This window comes from Peromyscus maniculatus, chromosome 14 (genome assembly GCF_049852395.1).
Source record: "Peromyscus maniculatus bairdii isolate BWxNUB_F1_BW_parent chromosome 14, HU_Pman_BW_mat_3.1, whole genome shotgun sequence".
NCBI lineage: Eukaryota > Metazoa > Chordata > Mammalia > Rodentia > Cricetidae > Peromyscus > Peromyscus maniculatus.
The window spans coordinates 28437118-28455110 of NC_134865.1; the positions used below are offsets into that span (position 1 = coordinate 28437118).

The window sequence follows — 17993 nt, forward strand, 5'->3', positions numbered from 1 at the left end:
AACTAGAACCTACATTTGCAAGATGCAATAGAAGAAAAAGTGACCTGATGAACAGAAAGAAGTGACCTTAAGTCTTGTTCTTATCACAGCAAACCCTTCACCAATGGCAGGACAAGGTGTTTTATTAAGGCTATTGCCTCTTTTGCAGAGAGTGTGTCCTTATTTAGACAAGTTACCGAGTTACAGACACCATCTTTCCACTATTAAACCTGATTTCAGTATTAGAGAGTTACGTGCTGAGAAATCACTTGGGGGAAAAAATCACTTTGTTGATCTGGATTTGACTATTTTCCATCTCACTTAGAACTTTTCACCAAATGTGATAAAATGCTGACCAATGAACTTATTCATCATTGTGAACAGGCATGGGATTGCTCAGAAGTTTTAAATTTAAAAGGGCCAATAAAAAACATTCAGTTATATCAAGTATTGACAGAACTTTTTTGCCATTACTTTAATTTCTGCCTTGGATAAGAGATAAAACGTTTTTCATTAGTGGATGTTTGGTTAACTGATAATTAAACACCCCAAACAAGATCTGTACAAATCACTGTTTTATTTGACATCACACACAGTTCCTGGTCCTTCCTAACTGGGAGTCACTGTTCTGTGGATACCATCAATTACAATGCAATCACTATCCTTATGTGCAGAATATGTAGTTTTCCCTGTTCTGTCTGAACATTGAGAGACAAATCATCTTCACTGCACATTAATTTTAAAAATCTTTCAGCAGTAGGCTTCAAGGAAAAATCTCATCAATAACTATGCACAATATTCTCCAATTTACTACCTTTAATATATACAGGTAGAATGTTTTCATGTTCTCCAAGGCCTGCATATTTTTGAAGATAAACAATATAGAATTAAATACAACACACAATCAGTTGTCATTGAATACTGTTTAATATTGAAAGTCTTTCTTTGAAATTCCAGACCACCTTAAAGACATACAGAGGTCTCTTGCCCAGCATCACTGGAACATCTCTCTTTGGTAGGAGGCGTCTGGTGTCTGCAGCTCCTCCTATGATGAGCCTCTCATACGGTCACTCCTCACGACTATGGATTGGGAAGCGCTCTGGAGGAAGCACAGATTCCAGTCTCTGCCAGCGCTCTGGAGGCCACAAGATATGTGTGGCATGGGCATGCAGAAGTCCCAGAGAAACCTGAATCCAGGGGGACACAGAGACAGCAACAAATAAATCACTTCATATTGACCATTATAAATAGCTTGAAAACCACATTTGATTCAGATCTGACATGCCATGGAAAGACCATGATTAAAACAGAGAACACTTAGGGGCATTTTCCCAAGGGCTTGACAGGTGTCAGAACCTGAATCTTCATAACAGTCATTTGAGGGAATTATAGTTTTAATTTTCTAGAACAGTAAACTGAGTTTAGAAAGTCATATACATAAAATGCATTGGAACCTGGATTTAGTACCAGACTGCCTCCAACATTAACCTCTACCCCCAACAGTCTGTTTGCACAGACCTGGGAAACACAAATCTAGTCTACGGTCTCAGATGTCCTCTAGAGCTATTGCCCAAGAGAGACCTTCATAAAATAGTCATAGAGACCCAAATACATATTTATGTCTCAAAAACATTGTTCCATTTGCTGGATGAGCGATCAGACTTCTGGTGTGATTCCAAGTGGAGACTGCTTCCAGGGAGAGTCACTGAGTAACATTAACAAGTACCCAGAGAAAGGAGGAGAGCTCACACAAAGGAGGCGGAAGACCAAGAGAGAGAAAGCACCAAGATCATGGCAGATTGAAAACAACAGCATTTGTGAAGCTGAGCAGTACTCTGCTGGGAGAGAAGAAACCAGAAACGTGCTGTCACTTAAATATAAATGAGATCAGCTCAAAGGAGAGCAAGAAGCCCTGGGGACTTGGGAATGGTTTCTTACCTTCTAATCATTCTGAAAATAAAACTTAAAAATAAGCACAAAATTGACTCTCCCCAGAAAACATCACCAGTCACTCATGCTTTGCTGCAGTAACTCCCTCTCAGTACATGTGTGCATACATATCAACATATACATTATACTTGTCTGCACACATATCAACATATACATTATACTTGTCTGCACACACATCAACATATACATTATACTTGTCTGCACACACATCAACATATACATTATACTTGTCTGTACACACATCAACATATGCATTATACTTGTCTGCATACACAATAACATATACATTATACTTGTATGTACACATATCAACATATGCATTATATTTGTCTGCACACAATTAATGTATACATTACACTTGCCTGCACACACTCAGTGTATACATTATAATTTTCTGCACACACATCAGCATATACAATTGTCTATACACCATCAAAATATATACATTATCCTTGTCTGCACACACATTGATGTATATATTATACTTGTCTGCACACGCATCAGTTTATACATTATACTTCTCTGTACACACAACAACATACACATTATACTTGTTTTCTGAGCCTTTTGAAAGTTAGTAATACCCTGTGAAATTTATACCTAAATACTTCAAAATGTATGTATATAAGAACTAGAACCCTTTCCCACATGAGCACATTGCCATATGCCAACTATCTCATATTAATACATTAATACAGGTCAGATAAAGCCCATATTCAACATAGTCCAGTTGCCCTAGTGAAAGTCTTTTAGAGTCATTTATTTTCAAAATATAGTGTCTCATCAAGGATCTCAGAATACACCTGCTGTGTGAGATTGCTTCCATCCCCAGCTAATTTACTTTACCCAGGGTCCAGGACACTGACTTGTACCATGTCTTATAGCTCAACTTGCCTAAGTTTTTCACTCATGAAGGCAAAAGTTTTGGCAAGGAAAAAAATGCAGTTGATACTTTATTTTTCCAGTTCTGCTTGATCAGGAAACATGAAATATCAGTTCCCGCAACTACTGAAATACGAAGTTCAATAGCAAGGGTGACCCAATATTTCTATCAGTTAACACACATTTTCATTTTCCGATAACATATATATGAGGATATTTTAAAACAGTATAAATACCATGAATGTCGAGTACAATTTACCTAATTGTTTTATTGCACTTCACTATTGTGCCTTATTTATCTACTAATTCTTTTATAATTTTCAGTGGGCAATTTCTTTATAACAATATCTCTTTCTCTCTTAGCACCAACTTCTTGTATTTCTTTTGTTTATTTGTTATATACATAAGTTATGTTATATCATGGTAAGTATGTATGTGTGTAGTTTTGAGATAGGGTCTCACTTTGCAGTCCAGGTTAGCCTGTAACTCACTGTCTGGCTGAGACTCAGATGGCACTGGTGCTCAGAGAAATCCCCCTGCCACAACCTCCTGTGTGCTGGCAAGGCTTCCTTATTTTTGTTTGTTTGTGTTTTAAGTCAAAACTTATCTTCTGCTTGTTTGTAGGATGTTTGGATATCTCAGGTTTGGTCAGTGGGGTTCTGTGTGTCCTTTAGACATGTGACCTTCAGTCTTTAAGCACTTACTTAGTTTTAGGTACCACAGGGTATTTCAGGCTCAGCCTGGACCTCATGCCTGTTTCATGTGTAATCAGATATTTCCCTCAGGTGCTTGGGTTCCTTTTAGCAAGGAGGGTCATTGATAAACAACATCTGGTACTGGTGTGCCGATGGTCTTGGGTGTCAAATCAGGGAATATATTGATAGATAAGATGACCACTAACCCAAAAGATGCCCTTCACTTCTTACCTTTATATTTTATTTTACTTCTTCCACAGTGACTGGGTGGTTTATATTTAAATACTCATTTACGTGGTTCTAAAATATATAAAAATATTCTGAACATAATTATATCATAATTTCTACCTACAATGAATTTTCTTAGTAAAAACCGAGTTTTCTTGGCAATCATTTTGGTTCCTGAATTAGTACATTTTCTGTTGCCAATGTCTGCCTCCTACAATTTGGGTGAGTTATACAGAAAGAAGGTTCAGGGTGGCTCATGTTTCTGAAAGTGTGAGGTTGAGGCTACACAGATGGTGACAGCCTTTATCCTGGTGTCCCCCAGGTGTGAAGCAGGGAGCCTGCATGTGTACACATGTCTATCTGGTTCCCTCTTTCCTCTGATAAATCTACTAGGATTTTGTCCTAGAGGTTGCACTCTAAAGCCTTTATGTAATGTTGATCGCCTCCCCAACGCCCCAGCTTCCAACACCTGGGCTCCCATCCTTCTAATACTTCACAGTGGGAGGAGACTAAATTCTTGGGGCAGACCATTTCTATCCATAGCAGCTCCAATACATTTTATTGGAAGGATGTTGGCTGTGTTCACAGTTGGTTTAAATCTTCCCTTCTTCCCAAGTGAGTTATGTTTTCAATTTATAAGCAGGCTCATTTGTTTCTACTTACATTCAGTATTAATGTTTGTTTTTAATTCATTTTTATTCAATTTGAGAATGTCCAAAAGTCAAAATTACTTTTTAAATGAGGAAAATGTGTCCTCCTTCTTAATGATGCTCACATCCTAATCACTAGCTAGAAGTTTATAATCTGTTACAGCACAGGGCCAACAGAATTTAGGCTGCTAATCAGTTGGCCTCAGAAGCAGGGGAGTAATATGAATTCTCTCATAGTTTGAGATGTCACCAGACTTACTTAAGTGTGAAAAGTGGGTAGGCAGAAACATCCTAGAACACGCTGAAAAGTCATGGCAATATAGGAGTGGGAAAAATGGCTCAATTAGGTAAGTGCTTGCCACATCAGCATGAGGACCTAAATATGATTCCCAGCATCCACATAAGAAAAAAACCGAGGTGTGATAGTATGCACCTGTAATACCTGCTCTGGGGTGTAGAGACAGGAGGATCCCTGGAGCTCACTGGCCAGCCAGGCTAGCTGAGTGAATGTAGCTGAATGTACAAGGTACAAGCTCCAGGAACACTGAGAGACCCCATCCCAAAAAATAAGGTAGAAAGCAACTGAGAAAGACAATTAGTATCAATATTTAGCTCCTATAAACAGGCTCACTCATGTGATGCACAACCCCATGCATGCACATACACACCACACACACACACACACACATACACACACACACACACATACACACACACACACACACACACACACAACCATGCCAACAGTGTTACCAGCTAGGGAATACTTCACTGGATGTGGATGATCTCACATTGGATTACAATTTCTGTCTAGCTTTGCTCAAGTCTACGTTCAGCTGAGTTAGAGAACAGTGGTCCCCGCTTCCTCCATCAAAACCCATTTTAGGTTCGAGAGAAGCGGCTCTGTTGTATCTCAAACACTGAGTTGCTTTTCCAAGCTGTTTAACTTTGATCATAAGGGTGATTTGCCAATGTTTTAACTTGGCTGAGCTGTTGCCAGTACATTTGCTTGCTTGCTTCGTTTGGAGCTCAGTTTTAGACACAGTGATTTAATTCTGAGTTTATACTCCATACTCATTTTACTGAAACTAATCTTTTTTTTTTAATTCTGAAAATATATTAAAAGTACCAGTCTCACTTCCTGAAAGAGTTAATCTTAAAAATTATGAATACCAATGGTGAACATTCTGCAGGATAATATCAATATTATTTAAAATGGTGATACAGGAATGTGAAATTCAAGCTTTAAAAAATACTGAGATTAATATGTACAGAAAATCGCTTTGAACTATCTTGCAATGTTTTTTTAATTTTTTTATTGATGTGTCTGTCTACAGACAAGGGGAGAATACAGTGACTATAGAAATGCCTGAAATTAAAAATCATATGAACTTTTTAAAATTAAAAGTTAGGTGTTGGACATAGCTCTGGCCTCCCCACCTGCTATATTAGAGACAGTCTTTAGATAAATGGAACAGGATTCAGACACATAAGAAAATTTATCGTAATAAGTAGCACATGTGATTAGAGAGGTTTGGCAAGTCCAAAATCTGACCAGAGAGGCCAGCAGAATGGAGAACCAGGGAAAGGCTGCAGTTCAACCTGAAGGTAGTCAGTGGGAGGGTGGGACAGCTGATGTGGTAGAGAAGGCACAGGGCAATTTGCCTGCTCATTCTCTTCTTGCACTGTGTACCTCAGTCTACTGCAGTACTCAGGCCTTCAGCTGACTTGAGGAGGCCCACCCTCCTCATGGAAGACAGACTGTCTCACTGGAAAACAAAATCATCTAGAATAGTATTTGCCAACGTATCTGGGCACCGTGACCCAACCACAGTGACACATAAAATCAGCACCTGACAAACATAATCATCCCCCTCACCCTTTGCTTTGTTCCATGTTCCACTTACTGTTTGACACCAGAAGGCTGTGTTTTGAATGACTTACACATATGACTCAGTTCTCATAATGACTCACGAGGCAGACACCGTCTCCTTTATACGCAAGGATACCGGTAAGAGCAAAATATTTTCCAGTTAACACTAAAATAAGTGAATTTCTACTTCATAGTTTTTATCCCAATATCCCAATATGACATTTCTGACAGAGAAAGAGGCACAGACTTAAGTCAGGGCAATCAGAGTAAAATGGTAGTGTCCCGGACAAAGCAGAGCATGGCCACCCTACTCATCACGCTCCTGACTCTGTCAGGCCATGTATATTGCTGAGCATACCAGATATTCATCAAAAGCAAATGGGCTGAACTGTATCCCTCCACATCTGCATGATGAAATCTAAGTACCCAGTATGTTTCAGAATTTGCCCAGGTCTGCCTTTAAGGAAGTCATGAAGTTAAAATGAGACCCAGATGCAAACTCATTTGTGTTCTTATAGGAGGAGATCAAATCACAGATGAAGCCCAGGCATGCATACACACACACAGTGGAAATTACAACGTAAGAACGCTGAATGAGGGCTCTGTCTCCGATCCATGAAAAGATGGCTTACAACACACCAAGCCTGCTGGCCCCTTGATCTTGTACTATTTTCTCTAGAACTATGAGAAAATAAATGCCTCTTGCTTAAGCTATCACTGCTGTATTTTGTTATCATAGCCCCAGAAGATGACTATGCATGCAAGTAACAAGAAATATGGAAGTCAGGTCCATGATGTATCCAAGTACTCAAAACACAGAACAAAGAACATATTGAGGAAAAAAGAGAAAAATATTATTAAAGAGGGGAAGAGGATATATTTAGTCTATAAAACAGGTTTCCATTAGGTTAAGTACTTGACCAACTGTTACAGTTTGGTCTTAATGTCCCTTAAAGACCTCTCTCTGTTGTAGGCTTTTTCCCTAGCTCTTTTGGTCCTTTAAAGGATAGGGACTAGTTGGAGGTCTTCTACTCACCCTGGGTGCTCTCTCACTCTCTCCCTCCTCTCCACTCCTCACCCCTATCTCCCACCCCACCTCACTCTCTGGCATCCCAGTCAAAAGTACAGCTTTTCTGCATGCTGCTGCTATGGTGAACCGCTGTGCCTCTAGCCCCAAAGGAACAGGCCAACCAATCATGGGCTAAAACCTACCAAACTGGGGCCAAGATAAATCCCTCCCCTTTTTAGAAGCTTATCATCTTGTATTTTTTGTTGGTTTTTAATCACTGTTTTTGGACAGAGTATCACTACGCATCCCTGGCTAGTCTGGAACTCACAGAGATACACCTACTTCAACCTCCCCAGTGCAGGAATTAAAGACGTTGGCTGTGATGTCTGCCTTGTCTTGAATATATGTTATAATAACAAAGCTGATTAAAGTACCAGCCATACAGTGTCACAGGAGGAGTTGATCCTCCTTGCTCCTTTACTAATGTGTATCCCACATAGGACTATGCTTCCTTTAATGGGTTTACAACATTGTTTAGATATTGAAAATGAACATTTACAGCACATTTAGGAAAGCACATTAATGGGCAGATTGAAAAATCCTAACAGGTCTCTGTATTTTTAGTGTCTACTGAATGAGGAAAATAGGTTCATCTGCTTGTAATAATGAGCCCTTTACAATTAATTCCTTAGCCCTAGGGAGCACTGAGCACATGGATTAGGAATCAATCATCTAGAATAATAGTCACTACCTTGTTGTGATTGTGTACTATTTGATCAGCAAACAATTTTAGAATTCACCAAAAATACATGAAACTGAACATTAGCAAAGTCCAAATTCTCATTTTTTTTTAGCTATACACAAGTGTAGGGTTGTTCTTTTACCTAGCATAGCACTGTACACATCAGCCTGAAGGTTGATGCTCCTGACCTTAGGGAGCACAGCTTTAGGAAACACCATTAGGACCAGCTGGAGAGTAGTTCTCGCTATCAGTCACCTAGTTCGTTGTGTCTACAAAATGCCAAGGAACTGCGTGAGCTAAATTCCCACTGAATTGCTTGTCTTTGATCGAATTGGCTCCACTGAGAAGTTATTTTGGCTTCTGGTAGGCAGACATACGCATCCCCGGCCCAGCTTCCCTCCAGGTGCCAGGGGCACAGGTGTGTGTAGCCATGCTTCCTCCCCCCTCTCCGCGGGCCTGCAGTGTACAGAACACACCTCTATTTCTCGGCTTCGGGAGCCTTGTCTTGAAGGAAGGCCTCACAAGGGCAAAGTAAGGAGGAAAAGGCGAGACTTCAGAGGTTGGATGGAGGAGAAAACACGGGAAATAAAGGAGGCTGCTAGTGGGGCCAGAGGTTCTTTGAAGAAAATGCTCAGACCTGAGGTGAGGACAAGAGGGGACCAATGTGAGAAATGTGATAAAGCACACAAAACTGCAGGCTCACTTGATTTCAATGTTTTTAAAATAGAAAAAATAAACACAGTTATATCCATAGTATTAACAAATAAAATCTGTCTTTGCTGAGTCTACTTAGTAGCATAAGAAGACAGAGGTTTCCACATGAACAAGGTCCAATGATACTTATTCCACAATATTAAATCACTCATAACTATGTTTGGAAGTCAAATCAAACTGAAGAAATACACAGACTGTGAAGGACACTTGTTTAAAACAAGAACTGATTTATCAAGCCTTTATACAATGTCAACATTGTAATCTGACAACCAAGGTCCTTTATAGATACATCTTTCCAAACAATTATTTTTTGGTTATTGATTTACTCCTTTTGTGTTTCTATGTGTACGAAGGTCACATTCTGCACATATGAAGGTCAGGGGACAAATTCCAGGGCTCTGTCTTCTCATTTTACAATGTGTCTCTGGGAACTGAACTCAAGTCATCAACCTCAGTGGTAAGTGCCTTTACCCAGGAAGCCTTCTCACGGGCCCTTGAAACATCTTGATTCTGCAATCTCTTTTAAGAAAAACATTCACTATTATTTAGAAAACATTATCTGGAGCCAGGATGCTTCTGTAATTACTTATAATATGCTGCAACAAGGGGAGGCACGGGGTTCCTACAATAACTTCACTACTGTCTCAAAGAATTATGAGAAGATACACAAATGTTTTTTACCCACGTTACACATCTATTTTTATTCTTTCCTAAAAATTCATCTAAGAAAGTTATAAATGGAAGGAAAGTTGATGTTCCTTGACTCCAATGGCTACCATTGATTAATGACAAACAATCAATAATAAGAGAAGAACAGCTTATGCCTCGATGGGTCCTGGTGGTTATTTGGTCACTGGTCTGGCTATCTATCCTCTTCTTATCTAAAAATTTCCAGAATACAACATCAACGTCAATTTGTTCATTGTTAGCTAGGGAGCATTTCTGGGTGCTATGCTGACAATGTGCTCCAACTTGTTCTAGATTGGGGAACGCCAAAGGGGGGTGCTGTGCTTATAACCATTGCTGAGGGAGGTGCAGAGAAAGCAGAGATGCCACTGTAGCCTCTGCTTTGGTCATAGGCATTCAGTGAGTGTGAGGGAGGAGGCCCTGGTAGAGCTGATCCTGCCTCCCTTAGCTCACCTCTCTCTTCTGTTTTTTCTTTCATCATTTATGTGTGTTTGTTTCATCATTTTATACCACCAACAATGCTGAAGGTTATCTTTCAAAGCATCCTATGAGACTAACAAAGAGAGAAGGGAATTCTTTTAACAGCTTGCATTAAGAGGAGCTAGCTTTCTTGAAGACACAGGCAGAACCATAAGCACAGCATATGTAAATCAAGTGGAATTGGAAATAAAGGTAACAAATAAATGTCACATCATAAAATGAGCAATTGAACTGACCAAAAGTATTCTCCAAGAGACATTTTGACAACAGACTGGAGAATAGAGATAATACCACCCACTTCACTTCAAACATGGATTAACCAAGCGTTCAAGTTTCTCATCACTATTTTTGGTATTAGCAGACAAGGTTCCTAGAGAGTACAGCATTAGACTACTACCCACTTCCATGGTGGTTGTCCACAAAACTGAGCAGATGAACCCAGTTCGTGATAAACAAACACACGAAGAGTGCCCCTTCCTCAGTAAACTGACTCCCATTTACACAAGGACACTGACAAGATCATAGCTTCCTTCCTTAGTACAGTGAATTTTACAGACGGCAAAGGAGAAACCCAGCAACCCCCCCTGCACCAAGATTTTGGTTTTGATAAGAACAAAACCAGACAGCTGTGTGGGAATGGAGGAGAGAAGGGGGAAAATGGAGAAAAAAATGGAACAGGGGTCAGAAGGAAAAGCTAGGTTCAGTGGGTAAGGAAATAATTCATTCATTTCTGAGCAATTCATTTTAATAATGAAAATATAATGTAGGTACAATATCTATTTATATGTGTCATGGAACACTTTGTTTAAATCATGAAAAATATAGTGTATGTATGATTACAGGGCAGGAAAGTATGAGAAACTTATGTAATTTAAAACATGTGATTGCTTTATTTGTTCTTCAATAATTTCATACATATATATAATGTATTCTAATTACTCTCTACTCTGGCCCTCTCAGCTCCCTCCCAGCTTTATCAAACCCCCATCTATTTTATTTTTATAACCCTCTGGTAGCAACACCTGACCAGATGTGAGCTATGAGGTATTATAATATGTAATGAAAGTGTTTATTCATCTCATGCAGGGTGCCAATTCATAATTTTACTGCATAAACATTAATGTGTTTGATTATAGGTGCTGTATTAGACCCTGGCAGGGTTATCACTTACACATGGTATAGGCATTGTTATAGACAGATGTTGACATCACCACTGAGAAGTCTGGGTTCTGAAATACATATTTCCAAGGTTTTAAATATAGTATTTACATTTACATTATATGCAAAAGTGAATATTTCACCATAGAGAACTAATGTCTTCAGGGTGAGGGGCTTAATCCTAGGTAGGATGACAGCAGGCTAGAGCTAGAATCACAGAGAAAATGCCAAACCTAATCCAAGTTCTCTAGGACATCATAATCTGGGAGGAAAGACTGACGTTTAATTAACACAGTGAAACACAAACCTGCCACACTGTCCAATCAGAGGAGCCACAGAGACTATTGCTTACCCTGTTTCATTGGTCAGATTCATCTAAGACAGCTCATGTGAGCACTGGATGACTTCCTTCTCTTCAGGGCAGACCTTCACTCAGCACTTCCTCTGCCAAATTTTCACCATCTAGAACATTCTCTTATTTCTTCCAGTGAACTCCAGTTTGGGTAATGTGACAGGTTGATACAATTTAATATTTTGACACTGAAAAGGAAGAGCCACCTGCTTCATGGAACACTCCAAATGAGACTCTTTCAAAGGCCTCTCACTACAGGACAAGCGTTTTCCTTCATTACCACCAATTTTAACTTTAATCATTTCAAAGCAATTTTCCTGCTCAAGACTTCACTTTAATCAGAATGCATTTCCAGGTCACTTCATGGCCTCTTCAGGATTCTCACTAGACAACTACAGAATCATGCATAATCATCCTAGGCCCCCTAAGACACCTTCCGTAAGTAGTTAGTTCAACATTTTATGCAAAAAAAATAGATACAAAACGGGCCTCTAGGGATGTCTTCAGCTAATTTTCATGAATTAATTTCCCCCGGATTAATGTTTATGTACCAGTCTCCTTACCACAAATCAAATCACTGGAGGTGAAGTGGTCTAACTCCTCATTTTGCAGCTTGATTAAGCAGGTGATGAAATACTTGAGTATAATTTGGATAGTGAGCAACTCACAGCACCCACATTAATCCACCGGATGATGCCGGTACTGGCTGATGCCTTATTGCTTGCTTGTGTGCCTCTAGTAGCTAATGTCCCACATGCCATTTTTATGTATGAAATAAAAGCCCACATAAACACACAAGGAGAGATATATAGAAGTCTTTATTCTTGTTGAAACTGTCTTAAACCATATTTAGAAGCATTGGGCCGGCAGCCACTGAGAGAAACGAGCTAGCCATTAGTAAGAGCCTACCCACAGCTCGTCCTGCTCTGATGGTGGATGCAGCTGTTCCTCTGCCAAGGGTGTACCACTATTCATTCTGGTGGTCATATGGTACCCACCTTTATCTAACATATCTCTCGGCTTCCTTCCACTCCCTCTTATCTTTTCTCTCCAAATGAAATGGAGGAGGCTTACAAAAATAAATAACCAGGAACAAAAGAAGATAAATAAAAGTGACAGCTACAGAGCCCAAGAGAGTTCCTGTGAATAGCACCATGCCCAGAACTCAGCAACCGAGAACCAAGTGAAGAGGGAAACATGGGAACTTAGCATAGCTCCCTTTGGGATCAGGGAACTTTCTTTTTACTTTTGGAAAAACTTTCAACCCGTAAGGGAAGGGAAGTTTTTCTATGATGTGGGTTTTCTATAAAATATTTCTGACAATGACACAGGACAACAACAGGCTGTCCAAGAGAAGCACCAGTGAGGACCTACTATAGATGATAAAGCGAAAACCAGAGACCTCAAACCAGACCAAGGACTCAATACAATGAACACTTGCAAGTAACAATATATGGTCTAAAGGACTGTGTGACTCACTGTGTCACACTACAGCTTCCATAGTGAGGTTTTTCTTTTTTTTCTTTTCCTTTAAATTTTATCTTGTTTTTATCTAGGGAGGGAGTTGCAAGGGTAGAGGGCGGATGGGAAGGGACAGGGAGATAAATGAGATCAAGATGTATGATGTGAAACCCACAAAGAATCAATAAAAAGTTAAACTTGAAAAAGAAATATTCTGAGATAAGGTCTTATGTGGGATACTTTATGGATCATAAGGGACAATATCACATACTAGCACGTGTCCCCCAAAAAGACAGAAGCAGAGTCGGTTCAGTTGCTGACAATCGGATGCATACTGTTCTGAGGGAGGCTAATGTGACATGGTTATGTATGGGACTTTCTGGATATCTCACTTGTTCCAGTAATAAGAATTTAGCTTCCATCAGGCTTAGGTACAGAGCCTTTCATCTTTTTGTTTGTTATGTCTATAAGCGCAGAGTGAGTCAGAACTAGAACCCATTCATGCTGCTTTTCTGCTCACCCAGAATGATGCCCTGAGTGATCAGAACTAAAACTGCGGCTCTTAGCTTGCGACAGAAGCCTACCAATCCAAAGAAGTGCATATATAGAAAGATAAAATAAAATAAAGCATAATTGAAAGCCTGGTTTTTACCCCAGCAACATCATTTTCTCTGAAAGGAAGATCTTCTAGGCATTGCAGGCTATAAATGTGCATTCAATGTGGCAAGGTGCACCTCACTGAGATCAAGACAGGCATCACTACCCACAACAATGACAACAATGTCTGCATTTCTGACCAAGTCTCCATGTGAGTCCACACCCTCTTCCACTGAATACATCCAGCACAGAATAGTCCCTGACTTGGGCTCAACCATTTGACTGCCATGTGTGTGATTATGAATGTGGAGGGAGCAAGACAAAGCCACAAACTTACTGGCAGAGATCTGAGTGCATCAAGATTTACTGGCAAAGCTACCAATAAGCTTTGTGCTACAGCTTTGGAGTGGTAGGCAGTGTCCTGTGTGGCCAAGGTTCTACTTCCCAAGCCTAGTTATCATCCCACCCATTCTGAGCACTGTGAAATATGCTTCCTGTGACATCTTATTTGCCTATTAGGAGGAAAAATATATATCAGAATGAATTTGTGCCATGTGCCACTGAGCTACCTGACTGTTAGGTTGTACTGCAAACTCCGGTGAGACAAGAGCATCCTTGAGGATCTCACACCTCAGATTATTACCAGCTCCACAAAAGCCAAAACAAGCTCAGAAATGCTGCTCATAATCACCAGGTAGCAGAATTGGGACTCAAAACCTAGCACTGTTTCTTAGTTTCAATCCCTGCGTGCTATACCTGCCAGTGAAATGAGGTGCAGAGCCCTGGAAATCGGAATGGTTGGCAAGGGGCCCTGTGCCAGCACTTGCTAGGCTTGCTCTCTCCCCAGGGAAGAGTGAAGCCTTTCATTTTCTACAGAAAACACCAACATTGCACATTAAGGTTTGTACACAGCTATGCTAGTCTGTTTGGGAACCACTGCTGATTTGTAGCAGCAGAGGATGTTACAAGCCACTGGGCTGTAAGGAACATTCGCTGGTAGTGACAGGAAAGCCAGTGCCTATTACAGCAGTATGGTTATGTCAATGTACATAAAAGCAGTGAAGAAATGTGGTAAGACTCTAAACTGTGCCCCCTTGGATTCCACACGACAGTTATGCAAGGGCTTGCTGAGAAGGGCGAGGGTGTAATCTCCTCGAGTGTATGGTCCATTGGCAGGCTTCATTGTCGGGGTTTATAATTCATAGGCGACACCTTCCGTTTGACGGAAGTGGAGAAGAAAGGGCTGTAGAAAATGAGTCCTCTGCACAGGAAGAATTGGGATGAGCAAGGCAGGTTCTCAACTGGCTGGGGAAGCTTCCACTGACCACAGCCCAAGGCAAGGAAAGCAAAGACAGAGATGTGGCAAAGCAAGGGCAGAGTCACAAGACTTCTCACAGCAGTATCAGCAGGAGCACAGCTGCGTATGGAAGAAAAGTAAAGACAGTGCTCTGTCAATGAAGTGCAGCGGTCCTGGCATGCTATGAAAGGCCCGCCATGAGTGTGTCCGTTTGTTCTTTTCTCAACTCTCCTTACTTTGTGCCCTCCTTGAAAAGGAATTGCTTAGTAACACCTCTGGGCATTGGCATGTTCTACTTCTGCCTCCAGGAAAGGTGCCTCCCGCTTATTCTAGGATAACTCATCTTCATCCTCACAGAGAGTTTATTTGCCTCCTTCTCCTAGAAGGCTTCCACGGCCTTGTCCACTCCTCAACAGCCCACACAGATATACAGTTAATGCTTATCATGATGAAATGACAGTTTATTTAGGCTTTTTCTTCCTTATTAGGTATGAATGTCTTGAGGTGGATACCTTTTCGTGTTCTGAACACATGGTACAAGAATAGAAAGAAACTCAAGTGATTTCTGACCACATGAATGACACCAGAGACTACATGGATGCAGATAAATGTCATCAGGCAACTACCAGACACGGGGACAGAGGAAAGAACAATGAGTGGATATGAATGTTATTTCTCACCTGCCTGCAAAGTCAGCAGTAGCCTTTAATGATAGAGGGATCACAGGACAAGCAGCAGATTTGGGAGGCAAGGACTTAAGCTGTAGGTTATTCAGTCAGATTCCTATTGCAGGTCACAGGAAGAGCACAAATTTCACAGTTGAGCCAGTGAAGTCCTACTCAGAAGTTAAGGAGTTGGCTTTGCAGCTATGAGAATTGTAAAGGCTCACATAGTGAAGGGCTAGGAAGTAGAAGGGTACTAGTTTGGAAGTAAAGCTAACTGGTGAGGCATATGGAACCATGGGCAGGAATCAACAGTCTTGAATGGACTGTGATACATCCACCCTAGGCTAGGGCTTAGGAGATCTAAGCATAAGGAGAGCTCTGCTTCTCACCTTGTTTAACTGAGAACACTGAGATAAGGCACAACAGAATGCTGCCTACAGATGGCTATCAATCACCTCTATCACTGTTGCCACTCATTCATTTAAGTGAGTTTAGAGAAAGCACAAGGACCGTCGTGAAAGCTCTGAAAGCTCTGGGAGCTTCATTCATTTGTTCATGTGACTTGGATTAATGCAGACTGTAAAGCAAACCTCCACAGAAATGTTTTTCTTTCAGAAGGGGAAATGAAATGTTCCTTGTCATCTTTAGCTGAATTTTAAATGAATTTCATGAACTTTATGTGTCACTGTGGTCAGAAAGGCGTTTGTGTGCTGAAACAAGCATTCTAGAGAAGAGGTCAGCTTACATGTTAGGGTAGTTCTTTTCATCTTTTCTCTATTTAACTAGTGACTTAAAGTCAAAGGAGAAATTCAAACGTGTGTGTGTGTGTGTGTGTGTGTGTGTGTGTGTGTGTGTGTGTGACTTCTATTATTTGTTGGGAATCCAGATGAGCTATTGAGAGCCACCATCATAATGTACAATTTGAATGACCAACAAGGAAATGTGACTACGACCATAAAGGCATACTGGTACTGAACAGACAAACCCCAATGCTGATGTGTTAGGGAAGATGAGGTTAATTTAAGTGTTGCATGCTTTTTTTTGCTTCCAGGATGTTTTTGGTTTTGGAATTTTTAGTTCTCACAATTTTAGCTATCTGGCTTCTGTGCTTTGATTACAGTAGTTAATTCAGAGAAATCTACTGGGGGTTATTCAACATTCAGTCAGTAAGCATGTTGGCACAAAGCCATGGACTGCTTGTCTGTGTGAGACAGACAAATTTCAATATACTGAAGTGCTAAGGATAAATGATAATTAGCTTTCTGGTTCTCAGCATGCATAGTTATCATGTAAAAATTAATGATTCCAGAATAAAGTTGATATCCATATACTGATGGGTAATCCCTGTAAAAATAGCATCCTAGCAAAACGATTAATATTGGTGAATCAGAACAAATCCTCCAGCTATGGACTATCTATGGGGTTTATGTATAGATAGATATTACATTACATGTTGATATTAGACTGAATGATTTAAAACCATATATTCTTTCTCTACATTGGTCATTTATATATGTTGTAAAATGGCTGATAATTTTAATCATAGCCTAAGGAAGTTATGATAAAGAGAAATTAAATTTTCCAGAAAAGTTTAAAATTCCCTAGAGATGCATGACTGTAATTCTATGGCTTACATAATTTGTATTAGCTCTGACATATGGATTCTCTCAATGTTTACAAAACAGTTATTCTGTATGATATATTTAGATTGATCGTCAAAAATGGCTGAGACTGATAATAACAGCTTTTGGTACTTGATGAAGCCCTTGGGTATGTTAGCCTGAAGAATGAGGGGTAACTGACCTGCTTGATCCTCCAGCTGGTTATCTATCTATCTATCTATCTATCTATCTATCTATCTATCTATCTATCTATCTATCTATCTATCATCTATGTATGTGTCTATCTCTCTACTCCACAGCCTGGTGGGAGCAGACTTGGCCAGGTGATATGTCCTATCATATCCTGTACCATCATCTCCATTCAAGGTCTGTGCCATCTTCCTAGTGTTAAGACACAGGCATCATTCATTTTCCTTACAATGTGGACAGGGACGAGGCACTCACAGATTCCAGGATGAATTACCATCTCTGAGTGAAGTCTTTCCATGAAAATTCCTGGCTGTGTCTAGCTCATTGCAGCATTCACTACTGACTGCTATTGAAGCTACAGTTCCAATGGGTTGCCTTTTCCTTGAAGTGACCTAATCACTTTCTGGTTAGGTCTTATGTGTCTTCTGAAACTCAAAAAAGCAGCTGCTTCATTATTTTAAAGAAATTTTAACTTGGGGCTAGGCTATGTCTAATTCATGAGTCAAAGGTGCAGCATCCTTTCCAATGACCAAAGACCCTGTTCTTTCAGCACTTATTCCTGGGATACTGTGATGGAGAGAGAGTCTGAGGAAGAGGAATACAGTGAACATCAGTTTCCAAGGTCAGCGGGCGCAAATTTGGGGTGAGAAAATCAAGTTGATCATGTTGGGATCTTGAGTCTGAAAATGTATAGCTGTCTCTTTGTTAGCTGCATTTCCTTGGTCTTATTTTTATCTCTTTCAATTGGGAACAATAATATCAA

At 40.2% G+C, this 17993-nt stretch overlaps 1 protein-coding gene across 5 annotated transcripts in view; it reads right to left on the minus strand.

The window, feature by feature from the left end:
• Positions 1-887: 887 nt before the first annotated feature.
• The window catches only part of Immp2l (inner mitochondrial membrane peptidase subunit 2), an 867453-nt gene continuing 850347 nt past the window's right edge, over positions 888-17993 (minus strand). For all 5 annotated transcript variants that reach the window (XM_076550737.1, XM_076550738.1, XM_076550736.1 and 2 more), the window contains one exon: positions 888-1166. In XM_076550737.1, coding sequence (XP_076406852.1) covers positions 1047-1166 — 120 coding nt within the window. In that variant the 3' untranslated portion in view covers positions 888-1046. The remainder of the gene's footprint in view (positions 1167-17993) is intronic.